The sequence below is a fragment of the Rattus norvegicus genome, chromosome 10 (assembly GCF_036323735.1).
Source record: "Rattus norvegicus strain BN/NHsdMcwi chromosome 10, GRCr8, whole genome shotgun sequence".
Classification (NCBI taxonomy): Eukaryota; Metazoa; Chordata; class Mammalia; order Rodentia; family Muridae; genus Rattus; species Rattus norvegicus.
In genome coordinates this window covers 38,005,346-38,029,494 of record NC_086028.1, presented here as the reverse complement: position 1 = coordinate 38,029,494, position 24,149 = coordinate 38,005,346, and the positions used below count along the sequence as shown (strand labels likewise).

General features: G+C 38.9%; 1 protein-coding gene and 1 pseudogene across 4 annotated transcripts in view; both read right to left on the bottom strand.

Annotated features, from left to right (window-relative positions):
* Positions 1-24,149, bottom strand: part of Aff4 (ALF transcription elongation factor 4) — an 82,262-nt gene that overhangs the window by 51,086 nt on the left and 7,027 nt on the right. For 3 of the 4 annotated variants that reach the window (XM_006246263.5, XM_006246264.5, NM_001107001.2), the window contains exons 2-4: positions 8,911-9,037; positions 4,410-5,189; positions 1,797-1,841 (exon numbers count right to left, since the gene is read on the bottom strand). In XM_006246263.5, coding sequence (XP_006246325.1) covers positions 1,797-1,841; positions 4,410-5,189; positions 8,911-9,033 — 948 coding nt within the window. In that variant the 5' untranslated portion in view covers positions 9,034-9,037. Of the gene's footprint in view, positions 1-1,796; positions 1,842-4,409; positions 5,190-8,910; positions 9,038-17,182; positions 18,951-24,149 lie in introns of those variants that run through there. The other variant, XM_008767684.4, reaches the window with a different exon arrangement.
* On the bottom strand, positions 10,214-11,538 carry Rpl10-ps1 (ribosomal protein L10, pseudogene 1; annotated as a pseudogene).

Here is a 24,149-nt window from a genome sequence, read left to right as displayed (position 1 = left end):
AGTTGGGAGATTTTAAAGATAGAAACAAAAATAATTAAGACTGTTTGTAATGTTTGTTATTATTAGTATTAATAATAGTACTAGTACTACTACTTTGTGAGCTGGGCAGTGGTGGAGACACCTTTAATCCCAGCATACAAGAGGCAGAGGGAGGTGGGTCTCTGTGAGTTCAAGGCCAGCCTGGTCTACAGAGCAAGTTCCACGACAGCCAGGGCGACATACAGAAACCTTGTCTTCAAGTACTACAAAACAAAACAAAAAAGCAAGTGTGTGTGAGCATGTGGCTAGGGTACACATTTGATGTCAGAAAGTGCCAAGTGGAGGTGAGAATCCCACTGTGGACTCTGGAGGGTTGAATTCAGATTATCAGGCTGGTGTGGAAAACATTTTTTCCTGCTGAGCCATCTCACTGGCCCAAGTGAGGATTTTTAAAACTACTGAAGTTCATGTTGGAAGAAATGGAAAGAATTAAGATGTTCAAAGGAATTTTGAGTCTAAGCCTACTTTAACAGTTAAATAGAATACATAGAAGACACTAGAGATAATGAGGACCCCACACTTATAAGTATGGACGAACAGACTAAGGAAAGAGCTAAGAAACACAAACCAAAGCCTATAGAAGACCAAGGGGGAGAGAAGGACTGAACGCGAGTTATCTGATAAAGCTGAGGATGGTAAACAAGGGGAGGAGGAGTATAAAAGAAAGAGAAGAGAAGCCACAGTAGTACCAAAGGAAGTAGGAAAGGTAGACAGGAAATCAAACAACGAAGCACAGTGACAAGGAAGAAATGAAGTTTTCCAAAGGAAAACTAAAACTCTCAAAAAGAAGAGACAAGAAAGAAAATGAGAACATGACTTCTCATATGCATTATACCCCAGGCAGAGGACAAGAGGAGGACATTAGAAAAACAGGCTCAGCACATGGTAAAGGGAGATTATAGCAGCTAAAGAAAGGAGTAGGAGGCTGGAGAGATGGCTCAGTGGTTAAGAGCACTGACTGCTCTTCCAGAGATCCTGAGTTCAAATCCCAGCAACCACATGGTGGCTCACAACCATCTGTAATGAGATCCAATGCCCTCTTCTAATGTGTCTGAAGACAGCTACAGTGTACTCATATACTAAATAAATAAATAAGTCTTAAAAAAAAAAAAGAAAGAAAGAAAGGAGTAGGAGATCCAATAGTGAGAACAGACCATAGGAAACAGCAAAGACAGGCAGTCTCAGAGGAAAATGCTATAAACCCAAGTACAGACAATAGTTCAGTAGCTTCCAAAAAGCAGTACAAGCTATGTGTAACTGATGTTTTCCTCTTAGGAGCAAAAAAGGAGTCACTGTCGCTCCCTAACTTTTCTTTCCTTCTCTCCAGCAGAGGAATGCACTGTCTTGGTTATGGTACTTTTCTGAGTGTGTCTAATAAACTGCAAGTCAATGCCTGGAGGACAGCTTTTCCATAGCATCTGAACAGAGTGTACAGGTGAATTACAAACCCAGTGCTGTCAGCAATGGCTTGGTAACTACTGAGCTCTTTGAAGTCTTTAAATCACTAGCTGATGAATCTAAGGAAATGTAGTTGTAATTTGTTTTTCCTCTTTTCCTAGGATTTATTTTATTTACACACAGTCAGCAAAGCACATGACTAGAACCTCAGAAAAGTCAGTTGTTTATGATGGACATGACATAGTCAAGCACACATATAAGCAATCTGTGTTACAAAGGAATTAAGGATATGAAACAAAGTTGGTAATACAGGCATCATAACTAAGTAGCATTATCAAAATAATTAAAAAGAAACTTACTTTAAGTATTTCATCCACACAGCTTACATCACCAGAAACTGATGCCTTAAGAGAAAAGAAATAGGCATTAGATTTGAAGTAATTTGTTGTTAGACCTTTAGTATTTATTAAACATATTAAAAACATTATTAGAAATTACATAAAATTTGAGGAATTATTATGATCTCATTATTTTAAGTCAGAACACTAGCTAGAATTTTTGAAATAACTTTCCTATACAAAACTTTAAAAAAATTTTATTTCATGTGATTGTTTTGGCTGAATATATGTATGTGCTATATGCTTGCCTAGTCCTGCAGAGGCCAGAGGAGGGCACTAAATTCCCCGGAACTGGAGTTTTAGACAGTTGTAAGCTATTGTGTTTATGCTAGGAGTAGAAGATGGACCCTCTTCTTCTAGAAGAGCAGCCAGTGCTCTGAACCACTGAGCCTTCTTTCTAGGCCCTAGATTTATTCATTGTTATTTTATGTGTATAGTGCTTTGTATGTATGTAGGTCTGTGCACTACATGTGTACCTAGTGCCTGTGGAAGCCAGAAGAGGAATATGATCCCCTGAAAGTGGAGTTAGGGACAGCTGTGAGCCACCATAAGGTTTTGGGAATTGAATTCAGATCCTCCAGAAGAACAGCCACTGTTCTTGGCCCTTAAACTATCTCTCAAACTTCTACAATTTTTTTTAGTGCAACTTTTTTTAGGTAATCAGACTTCCTTAAAATGTCTAAAGTTATTCATATACAAAATATAATATAAATTCGACTTAGTAAAATGAACTTTTGAAAGATTAGTGATACGGGCCACATATACATTTTTACCTAGTATTTTATAAACTGTAGAAGACAGACTGATAATTTTAAGGCATTAATAAAAATCAAAAAAAAAAAACCCAAAAACTCAAATTTAGTCCCAAAAATGATATATTTGGGGGTTGGGGATTTAGCTCAGTGGTAGAGCACTTGCCTAGTAAGCGCAAAGGCCCTGGGTTCGGTCCCCAGCTCCGGGAAAAAAAAAGAAAGACAAAAATGATATATTTGAAAAAAAAAAAGAACAAATTACCACTTCTCTTTGTGCCGGGAAGCACCACAAGTCCTCTGTAAGACGAGAAAGTGCCCTTAACCAGTAGCAATCTCTTCAAGCACCAAGATACTTTTTTATTTAATTCTATTATTGTCTATGTGCATGGTATATGTAAGGGTGGGCCCTGTGGGCAGGGGCTCAGAGAACAACTCATAGGAGTTGGTTGTCTCCTTCCCCTCTGAGACCCAGGCACTGAACAGGTCATCAGGTTTATACTTGATCCACTGAGCTGTGCTGCTGACTCCTAAATGTTATCAAACATCTTTATAACTGTGATTCCTAAATGTTATCAAACATCTTTATAACTGTGATGCCTTCTTCTGCCACTCTCAATTCTGAACTATGCCTTTTGTCTTTTCAACTTTTTTATTGTATAAACTACATTAAGAAATAAGCCTTGAAGTGCTGGGGAAATGTCTCAGTGGTTAAGAGAGTATACTGCCTATTCTTCCAGAGGACCCAGGTTTGACTCTCAGCAGTCACACGGCAGCTCACAACGTTTGTAACTCCAGCTCCTGGGGTTCTGAGCCCCTTTTCTGTTCTCTATGGACACTAGCATACACAAAGGTGCATCGTTACACTTTCAGGGCAGACACTCATACACATAAAACAATAAAATACATCTTGCCTATATGACAATGTTTTATTGAAACCTGTTATCCTGACAATTAAGTATATGTTAACAAAGAACAATTTCGGCTTAGTTCTTTGGTTATTCTGAATGTCAACTTTTATACACAGTTACAGTGGCTGTCTCAATGGTTTAGCTGTGAGCAAGGGAAAGCAGCATCAGAATGACACAGTATTATCATTTTTGTAGATTCAAAACTTCGAACATTTGTCACTATAAACTGACTTGCCTTTATCTGTAATGCTATAATAACAAAGGGAATTTTCTTTTTACGTAAAAAGAGGGGGGGCTGGAGAGATGGCTCAGCGGTTAAGAGTACCCGACTGCTCTTCCAGAGGTCCTGAGTTCAATTCCCAGCAACCACATGGTGGCTCACAACCATCTGTAAAGAGATCTGATGCCCTCTTCTGGTGTGTCTGAAGACAGCTACAGTGTACTTATATATAATAAATAAATAAATCTTTAAAAAAAAAAAAAAGAGGGGTTGGGGATTTAGCTCAGTGGTAGAGGCCCTGGGTTTAGTCCTCAGCTGGGGGGGTGGGGTGGGGAGTAGGGGGATTGGGAGGATTTTAAGTAAAAAGAAACAAGCTATACTATCCCATAAAACCAAAAGGAGGAAGTGTAAGCTATTGATAAATCATACTTTTAGTCTATAATTTGACTTGTCATTTTAATACTAGAAAAACTATGAGTGATATCTTCTCTATTATGAAAAAAGGAAAGTGCACAGCAATATGGATCCACTTGGGGGTCAATTCCCAAGTTGTTCTTTAAACCTTTCCTTCTTAAGCTTTTAAATTTTTTCTATTTCTTACTATTAAAGCAAAAAGACAGGTCCAACTCACTGAAACTCCTATGAATTACTTTCTCCAGACACAATGCTAAAACACTGTAAGTGTGAGACTTACATCCAGAGGTCGGGAAGGTATTTTCAGCTTGGTAAGATGTGCTTTGCTGCTGGGCTTCAGCTCAGTCATGTTACTACCATGAGACTGGCTGCTGTAGTGCTCAGAGGACAGCTTTGGTTCCACAGACTCCTGTCCATCCATGGGCCGTACATAGGCAGTGGGTTTCTGTAACATTGAACTAGATTTTGACATCAAAGAAGGTGGGAAAGACTGACTTGAATGTTGCCCACTTGAAAAAGGTACCCGGGAAGGAGAATCCCAGTTGGCATCAGGGTCCCGAGGTGATTTGGAGCGCTGATGTTCCTTGCTATGGTGGTCATTCCCATGAGACCTGGAATGACTAGAACTTAGTGAAGAAACAGCCTGGGGTTTTCCAGGGCTTGAGGATCGTGATTTGGAGTGCTCTGACCCGTGCTGGCCTTTTTTCCTGCTACTGCTGTAGGAGTCACGGTCATGCCTCTGGCCACTACCACTAGCGCCACTCCCACCTGCACTGCTCCGCTGGCTACTGTGTCCACTCTGCAAGCCAGAGGAGCGCTTCTGAGACTGAGAGGTGCTGGGTGCAGGTCCTACAGGAGTCCACTTGCTACTCTGATGAGATCCTCCATGTCTCTGTTCAAAAAAATTTGGGTTTGCTTTCTCGTCTGTTGTCGTCGGTACTGCAGGCTTGGGAATTGCAACAAGCTTTGGTATAGATCTGTCTCCTATGTAATCCTTCATTTCATCGTAGTTTCCAAGCATACTCTGAATACGACTTGATAACTTATCTTCTTTGCTAGTCTATAAACAAACAAAGCCAGGAAAGGAAAAAGTAAAATATAAAATTAGAATAATGTGAAACAAAGTATCTTCCAAACTTTATAATCTTTAGACAAAAGAGGTATTTTTAAAGATAAATCTCACTTTTTATATTAAAGTATCTACAAATAATCACCAAGTACACGCACGCACTGCGCGTGCGCGCGCGCATGTGCGCACACACACACACACACACACACACACACACACACACACACACACACACACCAACAAAAAACTAGAACTTCTCACACACTGGGTGAATTCTACCTCGGTCTCTACCACACATACTCTAAGTCCACATATATATTTCTTCTCATGGAAATGTCTTATTAAAAGTATCTGAAATTAAAAAACCCACCAAAAAAAGTATATGAAAATAACCATGCTAAAATACAAAAGGCTAAAGACTGCATTAAAATGAAACCAAGACAAAATAACCAGGGCTGGAGATGTAGCCCAGATGCTGGAGTGCTTGCATGGTATGCATGTAGCCCTGGGTTGGGTTCAATCACCAGCAACAAAAAAATTGACCTGGTAACATATTCCTAGCCTAGGGAGGATCATAAGTTCAAGGTCATCCCTAGCCACATAGTTGAGTTTTAGACCTGGAAAACGGGTGATGTTATCTATCTTAAAAAGGAAAACAAAACAACCCGATTGAACTACCACTATTTATTTTGAGACTGAAAATCATTAGTAATAACTTTAGATTGCTTGAAAAGCTGTCAATCTTAAGGAATTAAGATACATATACAGCTATTTGCTGAAAACATCAACATCAAAAAACAAGTCCAATGTGTTATTCTTATAATTGTGAAGTGAATAATAGTGTGGTTCACAACTTTTGATTTGTTTCAAATACGTTTTTTTAGCTGGGTGGTGGTGGCACACATCTTTAGTTGTGGTGATCTGGAGACAGGGGCAAAAGAATGTCTGAGTTCAAGGCCAACCTGGTCTACAGACTGAGTTCCAGGATAGCCGAGGCTACACAGAGAAATCCTGTGTCAAAAAAACCAAACCAAACCAAACCAACCAACACAAAGCTTTCTATCTTTGATTTAATCCATAGTTGCAAATTACTATATAGGCTTTGTGTTATACTCAAATAAATGACGCCAATATGACAGTTTTTAAATTGGAATATCCTTTAAAAGCTCTAGATATATGGCTTTATATAGTGCATAAAGGGTTTCTATATATACCAAACATGTAGGGGTAAAAAGGGTATGTTATTACTGTCAATATTTCTTTCTTTTTTTTTTTAAATTTTAGGTATGAGTATTTTTCCTGAATTTATGTGCACTATGTATGGCAGAAGTCAAAAAAGGGGGGTCATAAGAGAGAATCAGGTCCCTTGAAATCAGCATTGTTGAAGGTTGTTAGCTGTCATGTGGGTGTTAAGAACTGAACCTAGGTTCTCTACAAAAGCAATAACTGTTCCTAACCACTAAGCCATCTCTCCAGCCTAACTGTCAATATTTTATCAGAAAAAATAAAATCAAACAGGACAGTGGTGGTGCATGCCTTTAAGTACCAGCATTTGGGAGGCAGAGGCAAGTGAATGGATCTCTGAGTTCAAAGTGAGCCTGGTCTACAGAGTGACAGCCAGGGCTACACAAAAATACATGGTCTTGAAAAGACAGACAGATGGACAGGCAGAAGGATGGACAAATAGGGAGGGAGGGAGGGAGAAGAAAAATCAAAATATTCTCTCAATGTCTAATTATAAACCAGCAATGGCCATTACAATCACAATGTATAATAAATATTAAAGCTATTATGCGAGCCTTTAAAGTTTCAACAACTGGACTGGAGAGATGGCTCAGCGGTTGAGAGCACTGACTGCTCTTCCAGAGGTCCTAAGTTCAAATCCCAGCAACCACATGGTGGCTCACAACCATCTGTAATGAGATCTGATGCCCTCTTCTGCTGTGTCTGAAGACAGCTACAGCGTACTCATATATAATAAATAAATAAATCTTAAAATAAATAAATAAGTAAAAAATAAAGTTTCAACAACTGCTGAAATGAAGCCCCAAGGCAAATGAGATGCTAGAAAGATGTCACCACTAAAGCTGCGTCAGAACCATGAGAATTACTACTGTGTAGTGTTCTTTTTTAGTAATTTCAAATTAAGGGCAATTATAGTAATTAAAAATAGCAATTCGGGGGGCTGGGGATTTAGCTCAGTGGTAGAGCGCTTGCCTAGGAAGCGCAAGGCCCTGGGTTCGGTCCCCAGCTCTGAAAAAAAAAGAACCAAAAAAAAAAAAAAAAAAAAAAATAGCAATTCGGGGCTAGCGAGATGGCTAAGCAGTTAAGTGCACTGACTGCTCTTCCAGAGGTCCTGAGTTCAAGTCCCAGCAACCACATGGTGGCTCACGACCATCTGTAATGGGATCCGACGCCCTCTTGTGGTGTGTAAGAAGACAGCTACAGTGTACTCATATACATAAAATAAATAAATGAATTTAAGAAAAAATAGCTACTGGGTCTGAAGAGATGGCTCAGTGATTAAGCCATTGTACTTGGCTCTCCAAAGAACCAGAGTTCAAATCCCAGCACCCACATGGCAGCTTACAATTTTCTCTAACTCTAGACCCAGAGGATGTGATGCCTTCTTCTGGCTTCTTCCAGCAAAATACACATTAGGACACAGACATACTGGGAGTATAAACACTCATACACACAAAAACAAAACAAAGTTTTTTAAAAATTAAAATAGTAATTGACCCAACTAATTTTTCTTAAATTTTTTTTTAAAGATTTATTCTATACAGTGAGTTCCAGGATAGCCAGGGCTGTATAAAAAGACCCTGTTTAAAAGAAAAATATTCATTTATTTTATTTATTAATTTTATGTGTGAGTGTTTTGTCTACATGTATGCATGCATATGCACCACATATGCACCTGGTGTCACAGAGGTCAGAAGAAGAGTGCATCAGAACCCCTAAAATGGAGCTGCAGATGGCTATAAACCTCCACATGAGCGCTCAGCATTGAACCTGGGTCCCACACGAAGAACAAATGAAATGCTGCTATCTGCTGAGCCATCTCTTTAGCACACTGTCAATTTATTGAATGCCTCTGACCATAGATTCCAATGATAATGACTAAATACATTAGAAGAAACGTCAGAGAATTTAATCTATGATAACACAGATGAACATATGTAAGAAACATCCCAACATACTAACAGTCAATGAGACCTACTAAATAAGCAAAGGCAGGAGACGGGGAGAAACACAGCATCTGTGACAGTCACCTTTGATGGATGTTATAACCAAAGAATACAGGATTCACTGACCAAAAAACATTCTTTTGGGACAGGGTTGTTCTATTTATATAGCCTGCCTTCCCTCAGAGATCCAGCCTGCCTCCACCTCACAGACTGCTTCAATTAAAGACATGCACTGCACTAAAGAGATGGCCCAATGGTTAAGAGCATATACTGTTCTTCCTGAAGACCTGAGTTTGGTTCTCAGCACCCATGTAGGATGGCTCAAAGCTGCCAAATCAAAACTCCAGATTCTGGGCACCTGACATCCTCTTCTGTCCTCTGCAGAGACCTGAGAGTATGCGTGGGAGATAGACAGACACATACACACACACAGGCACATACATGCAAATAAATTTTTTTTAAAAAAAACCCTAGAAGCATAAATGTCATGTAAGTGGAGTGAATAAAGAAAGATAACTTACAACTTTGTACGGCTCAGCAAAGAGAGGAGAACTAGGTGGGAAGGCGTCTTCACCCTGCTGAATTTCCTGATTCCGCCTTTCCCTTTCTTTCATGCGCAGCACATTCCGGTCTTCACGGTTCATGTTGCTGTGAGGAGAAGCACAATTTTTACATCACAAAAATAAAAATTGAACATTCTGTACTGACTGTTAATTTAACACTCCAAATGGAGATTTCAGTCTCTGTCACCTTCTGGGTAGTTAACAGGCATTAGTGCTGAAGCAGGATTCTGGCACTAAGCATCATCATCCTCAACAGTCATCAGAAAGAATACATTGGCTACAATGAGAAACACTACTCCATCAAAACAACCGCATTTTTTTTTTCCAGTGCTAGGAATTGAACCCAGAGCCTTGCCCATTCTAGGTAAGCATTCTTCAACTCCTCTACCCCAAACATGACAATTTTTCAAACATTTTGCTACCTGAAAGTGAGCTAAAACTTGTACATTCAGAGGAAAAGGATTTCCTACTTAAACCCATTGTCAGTGTTTCCTCTTCACAATGCTAACTGGTAATACCTTTGGTGGCACATAAGCCACTCCCATGTGCCCCACCCTATCCCATGCCCAGCCTTTCCTCTCCTTTGCATCTATCTACCTTATCTCCATCTCTTTCTGTCCCAAGCACAGCTTCTCTGGTGTCCATCCTTATGGCCGTTTGACCTCAGCTTTACTCTTGTTCTAGATTCCCTAAAAAATGACATTTCTGCTCTAAACATATTAATATTTCAACTAATGCTTCAATAAGTGGCAAACTGAGGCTTTCAGTGATGAGTCTAAAATTAGCATGTGTTAGTAAGTGTAACTAAAACTGTATTAAAAAGGAAAAGGAAAATGTATTTGTGGTCAAAGGAAAAATGGGGAGCTGGAGAGATGGCTCAGTGGTTAAGAGCACTGTCCACTCTCCCAGAGGTCCTGAGTTCAAATCCCAGCAACCACATGGTGGCTCACAACCATCTGTAATGGGGCTCCTATGCCCTCTTCTGGTGTGTCTGAAGACAGCTACAGTGTGCTCACATACATTAAATGAATAGATAAATAAAATATATATAAAAAAAGAAAAATGGGACTGTCATTTCTGCAATCATGATAGTACTATATCATGGTACTACACCGAGGAATGGCTTATCTTTGATGAACAGCAGAGACTTTTGTCTGAATAGACAATAATGAAAGAAATTACAAAATGCTAAGTAAGTGACACCAGGACCTCTACTGCTGCTGTCCCTGAAGCTGAATTAGCGATTAAAGCTCTATCTTGATTTTGTTTTAAAGAGGAAAAATGAGAGGTGCAAAGAAACAGACCAACTAAAGGAGTCAAATATATAAATCAGTATATATCTGTGGAACCTATTTTAAACCAAATAAGAAAACAGAAGTAAAGTCTGGCAGACTCCTTTAATCCTAACACTTGGGGGCAGAGGCAGGTGGATCTCTGAGTTGAAGGCCAGCCTGGTCTACTGAATAGCCAAGGTTACACAGAGAAGTCCAATCACAAAAAGACAAACAAACAAACAAAAAACAACAACAAAACAACAAAGAAGAGGGGAGAGGGAGAGGGAGAGAGAGGATGATGGAAGAAAAAGAAAACAGAGGTCAATCAGACCTGGAAAACACTTCTCACTTATTTCTAATGAGCAGTAAAACCAGTAACATTCTTGGGACTGAAGAGAAGGCTCTGTGATTAAGAGGTCAAAGGTTCAGTTCCCAGAATCCACACAGTGTTTCACAAATGTCTTTAACTTCAGCTCGGGCAAACTGACACCCTCTTTTGGCATCATCAGACGCCAAACATGCACACATACAAAACATTTTAGAACAATAATGCATGGAGAGAGATTCTAAGTGTTCAACTTGTGTTCAAGTTGTTTCTTTTTATTTTCTTTAGACTAGATGTGAGATTTCTTACTGAACATGATTTGGTAGAGTACAGGAGAGCACTGTGGAAGCCCTAGGGAAGGGAAAGACAGGGGCTGCCACTTGTCCAGAGGACCTCAATTGGGCATAAATCTGACCTCACAACATCGGGAATAAGCCACCTCTCAGTGACCATGTCTTTCAATTCATTCTTTGAGATGTGGATCTTCTGGTTGTCTGGGATCTTGAACTTGGTTTTACTCAGAGCCTCAATCACAGATTCCTCATTCGGCAGCTTGGTGCATGCAGAAGGACCTGTCCAGGACCTGGCCAATGTGAACCCTGGCCACTGTGCTCTGGGGCTTCCCAAAGGCACCATACATAATTGTCCGGAACTTGTCAGCCCCAGCCCAGGATAACATCTTGTTGATTTGGATGGTATAAAAAGATTGGAGTCTCACTTGAATATTAAAGCCATCCTTGTAATAACTCTTTACCAGATATTTGTTGGCACAAATATGGGCAACCTCCAGGGTTTCAGAAGAGAATTGTTCTATTCATCTGACACCCTGTGGCCACAAAGTAGAAATTCATCAACTTTTGCCGCCTTCTGTCCCAAGTCAAAGATGCAGATCTTACCCTCATCAGAAGGGAAACTCTGGGTATGGCCTGTTCTTATAATACCAGTTAACACTGGACGAATCAGCTGTCCATGAGGACAATAGGATCTTCAGTGGCTCACCGGAGGAAAAGAGACAAGTTGTTTCTTTTTAAATACAAGATTTTTTACGCTTGTGCAGTGTGTGTGTGTGCGTGTGCACTAGTGCACACATGGCACATCTGTGTAGAGGTTAGAGGACAACTTATGGGAGTCAGTTCTCTCCTACTGGGTGGGTTCCAGAGATTAACCCTAAAGTGTCAAGTTTGAGAATAAGTGCTTTTACCCACTGAGCCATTTCCCTGGCCCTCAGGTTGTTTCTTATATTTGTGTATAATATCCTGGTATAGCTAATATATAACTGTTATAGAGGATAAATACTGTTGTCAGAGGCTAAAACCAAAGAAAATATCCTTTAGCATATTTTGGGAAATTGATAAATGTTATTGCAATAACAATCAAGTTTCAGTTAGGACTCTTGAATTAAAGCCCTGCCCAAATACAAAGCTATTTAGAATCTAAAGGGCAGACTAACTACAAATTTCCTAAATTCAAATCTTGAAAAATGAGGCTGGAGTGGAAATCACCAGTGAAGTACATGGTCATCATGCTTGATCTTGGAGTTTCATACCCAATACCAAAAACAAAGGTCAGAATATGTGAAAAAAGAAAAAAAACTTAATGTTAAATACCAAACAGCATTAAAAATTTTTTCATGGGCTGGAGAGATGGCTCAGCGGTTAAGAGCACTGACTGCTCTTCCAGAGGTCCTGAGTTCAAATCCCAGCAACCACATGGTGGCTCCCAACCATCTGCAATGGGATCTGATGCCCTCTTCTGGTGTGTCTGAAGACAGCCACAGCGTACTTATATATAATAAATGAATAAAAAAAATTTTTTTTTCACGAGAGCCAGGCCACCGCAGTGTCTCACAACCATCTATAATAAGATCTGATGCCCTCTTATGGTGTGTCTGAAGACAGCTACTGTGTGCGTGTGTGTGTGTATCAATAAAATAAGGGAAGAAAAAAGAACGAAAAGAAAAAAACCTTTATGTTTTGTGATTTTTTTGTTTTGCCAGAGTTTCTCTGTGTATCCCTGGCTGTCCTGGAACTTGCTCAGACCAGACTGGTCTCAAAACTCAAGAGATCTGCCTACTTCTGCCTCCTGTGTGCACCACCACTGCCTGACTTTATTTTTTTGTTTTATGTATATGAGTGTTCGGCCTGCATGATCATATCTGAGATCCCCGGGATATGGACCTACAGACAGTTATGAGCTGCCATTGGGATGCTGGAAATTGAACCCAGGTCCTTTGGCATAACAGCCAATGCTCTTAACCACTGAGATATCCAGACCCCTGTTTTTCTTTGTAAAGAAAAGGTGTTATCTTAAAGGAGACTCATTGGCTACTGTCATTTTTCTTTCTACATCTTCATGACCTTACTGGTAGGTTTTACACCAATGAACTTCTGAAAGTAATTCTGGTTCCCAAACACTTCTGCTTAAACTTAAAACTATTAGTAACAACTATTGTCTCATATCACTGAAATAGTCTAACATTATTTAAGAAAAAAGGTCATGAAGAGAACAAATTTTACAATCTCCCAATTGATATACCGAACTAACACTATATAAACCAAATAGATCTAATAATTACTTGAGCATTTGAAACCTCAAACACCACCCTAGTGACAGACCTCTTCCAAGAAGGCCATCCTTCCCAAACGGTTCCACCAACTGAGGACCAAACATTCAAATCTATAAGCCTATGGAGGCCATTCTCATTCAACCCACCACAGTGTTGATGAGATAGGTATAGGGGAACTGGTGTTCCCTGTGTACTGTTGTGAGAATACACAAATGGAGCAGCCACTATGGAAAAAATGTTTAGTGATCCCTCAAAACCTTTAGCATAGAAACTGGAGAGATGGCTCAGCCATTAAGAACACTAGTTGCTCTTTCAGAGGACCCACATTGCAGCTCACAACTGTCTGTAACTTCAGTCCCAGGGGGATCCAATGTCCTTTTCTTGCCTCTGCAGGTACTGCACACACATAATGCACAGACATACATTCTAGTCAACATAAAAAAGTAAATCAAACCTAAAAATCAAAAACGAAGAAAACAAAACCTTAATATGAGGGCAAGAGAGATATAGCTCAGTGGTGAAGAGCACTTGCCACCAAGGTTCAGTTCCCAGAATTCACATGATAGATCCACAACCATTTATAACCCCAAGTTCAGGGGATCCAATCCTTCTGACCTCCATGAACATGAGGCACATATTATGTTACATATACATACACGCGGGCAAAATATTCACACATAAAAAATGATATTTTTTAAAATTTAAAAACCTTTAACAGAGAATTACCAAATGGTGTACTAATTTTACTTCTAGGTTTATACTCTAAGAAATAGAACGTAAACACTGAGATCCTTTATACCAACAGACACAACATCCACAACAATCAAATGATGGAAGCAAGGTACATGTTCATCAACATAAGCAAACTATGACACATACATATACTAGAATATCTTCAGCCATGAAAGTGAATGAAACTCTGCTACAACAAAGATGATCCCTGAAAACATTAAGCTATGTAAAAAAAGGCAGACTCTGATAGACATATATCATGTAATTCCAATTAACAGGATACCCAGAAGGGACAAATTCATAAAAACCAGAAGAACAGAGGTAAGGACAATGGGAAAATACCATTTTATAGTATGCCAGAATTTCTGTTTGAGATGATGAAAAACCTCTAGAAAAGGGCAGTGCTGATGGTTGTATAATACTGTGAATATATCATGAATTAGATACATAATAATATGACTAAAATAGTAAAATTTTATACTAAGTATATTTTCCCATAATTAAACCAACAGAGGTGAATATGTTATGTATAGAAACACATTGTGTGTACGTATGAAACTACCAAAGAATAAATTATCTTTTTGTATGTGTTTTTATGTGTGGTTGTGTGAGCTCAAGTGCCCACATACAAGTAGGATCCTGTGAAGAAGATGAGGGCATTTCATCCCCTGGAACTAGAATTACAATTGTGAAGCTACCATGTAGATGCTGGAACTGAACCTGGGCCTCTGGAAGAGCAGACAGTGCTCTTAACCCCTGAGCCATCACTCTAACCACCAAAATAAGCTTTTTTAATTGAAAAGAATCCAAGAAGCATATGATAAAAATAAAAACCTAAATAGGTACTCCCAATTAATCAGAAATAATCTATTATTATAAACAATTACATTAATTTTACACTTTTTTTTTACAAATTTTAAGTTAAAATTTTTAAATAGTTTAAAATAACATTGGGCCGGGCATGGCGGTGCAAGCCTTTAATCTCAGGACTTGGAAAGCAGAGGCAGGTGGATGTCTATGAGTTCAGCTAGCATGACAAACATGGTTTCAGGACAACTGGGGCTATATAGAGAGACCCTGTCTCTCAGCAAACAAACAAACAAGTAAAGCATTGCTTTTGTAAAAGGGCCACGTATGCCCCTTTCAAGTGAAGCTCAGAATCTGTTATGCCTCTACCCCCATTACTATCTTATAACAATTATCCTACTAAAAAAAAAAAGGGTCATTCAACTACCAGATTATTGATGGTTTTAAACTCTAAACGTCAACATGAGACTTGAGCTGATATTTCAATTATTTTCAAACAAGTGCTACTCGACTTTAACTTTACCACAACGTACTATGTTAAAGCACAAAGCCTCATGGACCCAAAACCCCTCTTGGCCTCATTTGCAGGATTTCTCTGCCCATGAGAACTTGTGAAGAGATCACTTCCTACCAGGTAAGGAAACAAAGACTGCACACCTGGAGATCAAAGCCAAACTAGCAAAACATCAGGTCCCAAGACAGTATTTTACACAGAAGGGCTCTTGTCCAAGAACCAGTGCTGAGAAGTTGTATACGTTTCAGTTTCTTTTGTCTTCTCAGTGCTGGGGATTGAACCTAGTGCTTCAGTAACACTGAGCAAATCCAAACCAAATCAAAAAATATCCACTACTGAGCACACCATTAGTCTCTCATGTTCAGATGTAAAATGCAGTAAAAATTATTAAAACAAAGATAGTGATTCTATAGCATTTTGCCATGTGAGTATTGTACTTGTTTGTGTAAATATGTGCATGTATGCCTATGAAGGTCGGAAGTCAATTCTGAGTGACTTTCTCAATTGCTTTTTACATTACTTTTTGAGCCAAGATGTCTCACTAAACAAAGGAGCTACAGAAATCTACTTGTCCTCCTCCCTCCCCAGTCCTGGGAAACTTTCCCATGAGTTAGCTCCTTAGCCTATCATGTCTATTTCTTAATCAAAACTAACTTTCTTTTCTTCTTCTTTTCCTTCTTTTTAAGTTGGAGAGTCATAAATCATTCTCAACCAGGTTCAAGCCTTCCTCAAAGTTACAGTCTTTCTCTTTCCTATTTCCATTGAGTCCTATGGTTTTCCCTGATCCTAACTTATTCCACAAATGACTCTTTTATGAGGCAAAGATCAAGAAACAGAATATTAAAAATAAAAGACGGGTCAGGTGTGGTGGTGCACACCTTTAATCTCAGCACTCAGGAGGCAAAAGCAGGTGGATCTCTAAGTTCAATGTTAGTTAGCCTGGTCAACAGAGTCAGTTCCATGACACTTAGGGCTACATGGAGAAACCCTGCCTTGAAAAAAGCAACAAAATTTAAAACTATACCTTATCACCTATTAGTTCTCAGAGTGTCACCATCTGAGTCGATTCTCTTCTTTCCTCCTGGTTACAGAAGAAAAGAAATTCTTCCTATCAAAAACAATCTCCCGCAATTTGCTATCTTCTGGATCTTCAACAGTTCCAGCCATCGCTGAAACAGCTTCACCTTCTTTCTCTCTATTGAACCATTTTAATTCTACCCATCAGCATTTAGGTTTTTCTTCTCTAAAAGGCCAGGGTAATGCTGAGTATGGTGGTACATATCTTTAATCTAAGCACTGGAGAGGCAGAAGCAGTCAGATCTCAATGAGTTCAAGGCCAGCCTGGATTATACAGAGAACTCCAGACCAGTCAGGGCTCCATAGGGAGATCTTGTCTCAAAAAGGCAAAAGTAAAAACAAAACAAAGAAACAAAAAAGGTTGTCTCATTTGAGACTTTTGTAACATAAATGTATGCAGTTACTCAGGAGGTAGAGGCAGGAAGGTCAAGTTCTTAACCAGTCAGGGCTATTATACAGTGAGACCTTGTCTCAAAACAACAAAATTATTCTGCTCTAAAACCTAAGTCAAAAATTCTCATTATTCAACTTTTTCTATTTTACCCATTTTATAAACCATTTAAAATGTATGAGTCTGGCTGGGAAGTGGTAGGGAACATCTTTAATCCCAGCACTCAAGAGGCAAAGACAAGTGGATTTCTGGATTCGAAGCCAGACTGGTCTACAGAGGGGAGTTCCAGAGTGACACAGAATAACCCTATCTCAAAAAATAAAACAAAACAAAGTGTATGAGTCTAAAAATAACCTACATACATTCAGATCCCATGTGTACTTTTTGTTCTTTTTACTGCGATGGACAGTTCCTTCATCCTCCCAGTTTCTAATACATCCACCCCAAAATACCACATAACCACTTCTTTTACGAACAAAGACTTCTGTGTCACTAAAATCACTTAATTCCCAAAGGTTTTCTTTGTATTTCTTTTGACACTTACCACTTCCCTCCAGCAGAGTTACTATATTTACTATCACTCCATCTCCTTAGTAGGAACGCATTCCCACATCACAGGCACTGGAGAACAAGTACATGGTTATTATTTTAAGTTTTACTTTCTTCCCTCCAATGCTTTAACTCAGTGACTAGCATACAGAAATTCCAAACAAACTGATTTTCATAAAAGTCACAACTGAAGTGTTACTGCCTCAGAAGACAGATAATATATCAGGAGTACTCACTAAGGCTGGGTTCAGAACACATCACTCTGCTTCTCTACCACAGACATCTGAGAAAAGTGAGAGGTAAGGCTTTTCCTAAAACCATTATTAGTCAATAAAAGCACTAACAAGGGGTTGGGGGTTTAGCTCAGTGGGAGCTGGGTTCAGTCCCCAGCTCCAAAAAAAAAAGAAAAGAAAAGAAAAAAGAAAAAAGAAAAAAAAAGGCCTTGCAAATTTTGTTTTTAAGGCAACTGTTCTGAAAGTTTATACCTAATAGAAAACAAACATCTATACACAAAAAAATTACATACACCATCAGATGTGATATCACACACGTGTAATCCCAGCACTCAAGAAACAAGGCAGGCAATCAACAAAGAAGTTTAAAGTTGTCAGAGGCTATGTTTAGGGGGGAAAGGGGATACAAATAATCAATTTTTGCTTTTCCTCAACGCCATATGCGTTTCTGGACATGGTAGTGAACAGCTGTAGTCCCTACCTGGCCAACATAATGAGCTCCAAGACAGCCAGGGCTATGTAGAGAGACCCTGTCTCAGAACAGGAAAAAAATATTAAAAAACCAACTGTGTAAAATGAAGTTTTCAAAAATTCACCAAATAAAAATAAAGACTGCCCTGCAGAATACCTGAACATAAAACACATGTATATGGGTGCATATACACAGACAGGTATGTGTGGATTGTTTGGTTGGTTGGTTGGTTGAAATAGGGTCTCATATAATCCAAGCTAGCTTCAAACTAGACTTGTTGTTAAAGATGACCTTGAATTTCTAATCCTCCTGTCTTCACTTCTCAAACTGTGGAAGAACTGGGGTTACAGACATGCATCACCAAACCTAGTTTACATGCTGTCAAGCACTCTAAGCTACATCCCCAGCCTGGAAATATAAAGCGTTAACCCTGTACTTAATTCAACAACTACTTAGTGCATATACTAGGCCATATATAATACTAGACTAAAAATTTAAGAAATAAAAGTTCCTTCCACCTTTGAGATTTGGTTGCAGCTAGCCTGATTAAAGGCAGGAGGAACGAAGAGGGCTATGTGAGTCGTAGGCAAGGAACCTGTGCAACAGATATAAAGAACAGGAAGGAACGGGGCTGGGGATTTAGCTCAGTGGTAGAGCGCTTGCCTAGGAAGCGCAAGGCCCTGGGTTCGGTCCCCAGCTCCGGAAAAAAAAAAAAAAAAAAAGAACAGGAAGGAAAGGCATACCCAGGGAATGAATGTGGAACAAGTATAGTTAGGAAATAGGTTCGAGGGGGTTGGGGATTTAGCTCAGTGGTAGAGCGCTTGCTTAGGAAGCACAAGGCCCTGGGTTCCGTCCCCAGCTCCGGAAAAAAAAGAACCAAAAAAAAAAAAAAAAAAAAAAATAGGTTCGAGGAGCAGAGATGCAAAACAAGACATGAATTAAATTATCTAGGGCCTGAACTGACAAGTAAGTTTGTCTCTCAAATCTTACAGTAAAGGATACTATCTCAGTGAAAATAAAATATCCCAGAGTCTAAGTATTGACTTCAATAATTTTTTAAAAATAGTATACATATTCAAATAGCTATAAATTCATCACGATAGTTTATATAACTAAAACTCAAACCCAAAGTCAATATAAGAATGTAACATGATTTTTGCAAAAACTAGACCAACATCTAAGTGGCTTTAGAGCTAATTTTATATTTTTTTAAATGTTATATACAATCTTATATTTAAATATATACTTTTTATATATCATATATATTACACATACACACATACATATATGGAAAGTAATCTATCACTGAGCTATATTCCCAGCTCTGTGTTTCATAATTTTTAAATTTGATTTCAATAATACTAATATTTAGCATGCATAGATGTTACATTAAACAGGTTTAGTAACTATAAGCCTTAGCCAGGCATGGTGGTACATAACTTTATTCCCAGCACTCGGGAGGCAGAGGCAGGTGGATCTCTTTGAGTTCAAGGCCAGTCTGGTCTAGAACAGCTTGGGCTGTTACACAGAAAAACCTGTCTCAATAATAACAACTGTAGGGGTTGAGGATTTAGCTCAGTGGTAGAGCGCTTGCCTAGCAAGTGCAAGGCCCTGGGTTCGGTCCCCAGCTCCGAAAAAAAAGAAAAGAAAAAAATAATAATAACAACTGTAAGCCTTTATATACTAATTCATGGAAATCTAACCTTTTTTTTGTTTTAATGATTGGCCTTTTTTAAAAGATTTATTTATTCATTATATATAAGTACACCGTAGTTGTCTTCAGACACACCAGAAGAGGACATCAAATCTCATTATAGATGGTTGTGAGTCATCATGTGGTTGCTGGGATTTGAACTCAGGACCTCTGGAAGAGCAGTCAGTGCTCTTAACCACTGAGCTATCTCTCCAGCTCGGAAATCTAATTTTAAAATACCATAACAGCTTCTAAGGTTTTTATTGTGGTGGTGTGACAATCTTGTTAGTCTAGGTTGACCTCAAGTTCACCATCATCCTTCAGTCTCCCACTGTACTGGAATGCTAAGCTTTCACCTTCACACCCAGCTTTAGCTGTAATTCTTAGTCTACTTTTGTTCTTTTGAGACAGTTTCACATAGCTCAGGCTGGCCTTGAACTGCTAATCTCTTGACTTCATCTTCTGGGATTATAGGCTTATACCACCATACCAGGATAGCTGGCAGTTTTTTTTTTTGTTTTGTTTTTTTTTTTAACTTTTTTCTTTTTTTCGGAGCTGGGGACCGAACCCAGGGCCTTGTGCTTGCTAGGCAAACACAAGGCAAACACTGAGCTAAATCCCCAACCCTGTTTTTTTGTTTTTTAAGATTTATTTAGGGGGTTGGGGATTTAGCTCAGTGGTAGAGCACTTGCCTAGGAAGCGCAAGGCCCTGGGTTCGGTCCCCAGCTCTGAAGAAAAAAAAAAAAAAAAAAAAAAGATTTATTTATTTATTATATATAGAAACACTGTAGCTGTCTCCAGACACACCAAAAGAGGGCATCAGATCCCATTACAGATGGTTGTGAGCCACCATGTGGTTGCTGGGAATTGAACTCAGGACCTCTGGAAGAGCAGTCAGTGCTCTTAACCACTGAGCCATCTCTCCAGCTCCTAGCTAGCAGTTCTGAAACACTAATTTATAAAGAAGCTTCGCCTGTGACTTGTGGTGCTCCGCCTATCTCACTTGGGAGTAAGAGCCAGACTGTTTCTATTGTACTGCTAAAGCTTGGAACAAACACTCGGCAAACAAACTGTTTCCACGTTTATTCCTTACAAAGATAACCAATACCACATCCATCAAAAAACATGTCCCTAGGGCTGGAGAGATGGCTCAGTGGTTACGAGCACTGACTGCTCTTCCAGAGGTCCTGAGCAACCACATAGTGGCTCACAACCATCTGTAATGGGATCTGATACCCTCTTCTAGTGTGTCTAAAGACAGCTACAGTGTACTCATAAATAAAAATTAATAAAAAAAAGAAAGAAATCTTAAAAAAAAAATGTCATTAAGTGCTATGCCAGGGTTCCTTCGGACTTGTTCTACCTGCAGTAAATAACACATTCCATGTCATAAGACAAAATAATCCAATTTTATCCACCACCTTTCCTAGTAGAAGCCACTACAAAATCATTAGTTCAATGCACTAAACCATCACACAGTAAATAACAAAATCTTAACATGGGGGAAAAAAACCCTGAGGGGGGCTGGAGAGATGGCTCAGCGGTTAAGAGCACCCGACTGCTCTTCCAGAGGTCATGAGTTCAATTCCCAGCAACCACATGGTGGCTCACAACCATCTGTAAAGAGATCCGATGCCCTCTTCTGGTGTGTCTGAAGACAGCTACAGTGTACTTATATATAATAAATAAATAAATCTTAAAAAAAAAAAAAAAAAAAAACATTGTCAAAATTTAAAAAAAAAAAAAAAAGCCCTGAGGGAATATAAGGCATAAAGTTTTGATAAAACTCACTCATGCTTAATATGTCTTAGATAATATGCTAACAAAGGCATATAAAAATAAACTTTTGGTTTTTTTTTTTTGAGACAGGGTTTCTCTGTGTAGCTCTTGCGTGTCCTGGAACTCACTCTGTAAACCAGGCTGGTCTTAACTCAGAGATCTTCCTGCCTATGCCTCCCTAGTACTGGGATTAAAGACTTTAAAAACAGAAAGGAATGTTAAGAAATGAAAACTTAATTTAATCTTGAAAAGGGTCAAATTCAAGTATGTTAAGAAAGTAAAATGTGTGAGAAGACAGAAGGAAGAGGGACAATCTATAGGAAAAACTGATGACAGGGGTGGCATTCCCCAGAGCAAAGAAAAGAGAATTTGGAGGTGAAAGCGTAAAGAGATGGAATAGCTATATGCACATAATAATCTGACTGCTTCTAGCCTTATCTCAATCTCACTTTCTGGATTTCACTCCCCAATTGAGAGTTGTACTAAAAACAGACATGTGTACCATAGCCTTATCCTAAGAATACAGCAGATGGCTAAGACAATACTCAGACCCTACCTGTTTTATATGGTATATGGTATAGTAATGCCTACTACTATATTATATGATACATATATATGTGCAAATAGCACACACACACACACACACATCTCCTTTAAACAAAACCCCAACAGCCACTACAGTAAACTAGGGACCTTGTAACTTACATCAGAGCCATTCCCATATATCCATTATAACCTATTTGATCTGCAAAAGCAAGAACCACCAAACCTTTTTAAGGCCAGATAGTACATTAGGTTTGGCAGTCCACAGAGTCAGATACTCAACTCTGTTCTCAGAGCAGCAAAACTCAGCCACAGACAATACATAAACAAATGGGTTGACTGGTTCCAATACAACCTTACTTATGAACACTGAAATTTGAGCTCCCTATAATATTCTCTTCCCAAATAACATTCTTCTTGACTCTTTCCTACTATTTAAAAACACAAAACAAAATAAAAATATAAAAGCCATTCTTACCTCATAGGCTGCACAAAAACAGGCAGCAGGTTACCTTGGGTCTACTAGCCATGGTTTGCTGACCCTTGTCAGCTAACTGTAAAACAACATAGAACTGCACTCACCTAAACTTCCCAAATATACTTTCAGTGTCAATTAATGTCAGACAAAACAAACCAAAAACAAAAATGCAAGGAAAATCTTTCACTTGGCAGAACAGAAAATCTTTATGTGACTAACCAAAGAAATCACTCTGTTTGCAAGAAAATCAATAAAGTTGCTGCTTATATCACATAGCTTTCTTACCATGTATCCAGTAACATCAAGATCAGTGTAAGCTTGAGAATAACACCTAATCCTTCCCTGAAAGAGTTTATTTCAGAAATGTGGAGTAGCTCAGGGAAAGGGACCTACCACCATACATAAATCCTGAGTTCAATTTTAATACTGTAAAACCAAACCCAACCCAACCTAATCAAACAAATTTTCCCACTACTGTTCATCAGCTATATCAGAAATTATTACACTTATCATTTAGCTCAGTTTTCAGACTTGTAAGAGGACATCAGGGACTGAGGAGATGGTGTTACCTGTTCTTCCAGAGGACTAGGGTTTGGTTCTCAGCACCCATGTTGGGTAGCTCAAATTGCCTCTAACTGCAGCTCCAGGGGACAGACACAATACACACATAATTAAAAAAATAATAGAAATAAACTCTTAAAAGGATATTAACATCAGTATCTAAGAGAACGGTAACCTTTAAATGTGTTTGTTAAGTTAAATTTGGGTAAAAACCTACAAAAGAATGAAGTTATTTGCTGATGCATGTAAAGAGAATATGTTAAAAATTTATTCCCTATGGGAAAAAGTAGGATTGTATATGTGTATTAGACAGACAAAATGGTATAGAATGCCTCTTGCTCCATTTCTTTCATGTGATGTGGCTGTATGTTAATACAAGGCATACCACTAAAGTAGACAGGGTGAAAATGGATTTGGGACTGAGAGCCAGCCTCTCTCCCTATGATAACAGGAAATCTAACATTTTAAATTCAGATGATAAATTCAGGTTGCAGCAATAGAGAACTGAATACATTTCGAATGATACAGAACTACTTCTGAGCACATTTTAAACCCCTTGGATGCAACCATTCTTGAGTTCTCGATAAGATGATATAGTCTGGATCTAGGCAGTCCCCACAGGCTCTTGTGCTAAAAAAGCCTAATCCCCAGTCTGCATCACTGGGGATAGCAGAGGCTTTAGAAGGCAGGACCTAGTGAAAGCAAACTGGGTCACTAGGGAAATTTTTGTGGGTCTCCCTCCCTTCCTTCCTCCTTCTTTCTCTTATTTCCTTCCCTTCCTTCTTTCTCATGGCTGCCATAGGTGAATTGATTTCTGATCTGCTGACCCTCTGCTATGATATTTCCTCACCACTGTCCCCAGAGTAACAGTCAAAAAAATAATCACTGAAACTTCTGGAACCCTGAACCAAAATAAATCTTCCTTCCTTCGTTCCTTCCTCCCTTCCTTCCTTCCTTTCTTTTTTTTTTTCCTGAAACAAAAATCTCACCATATAGCCTTGGCTGGCCTGGAACTCGTGTAGACCAGGCAGGCCTCAAACTCTGAGAGATTCCTTTGTCGCTGACTCCAAAAGTGCAAGGATTACAGATGTGATCAACATTTTCTTTCTTAAGTTGTTTTAACTCAAGACATTTTATCAGAGCAATGGAAAGCTAGCAACAACTAAAAAAATTTAAAAAAAAAAGTAATCAACTCAGAAAAAT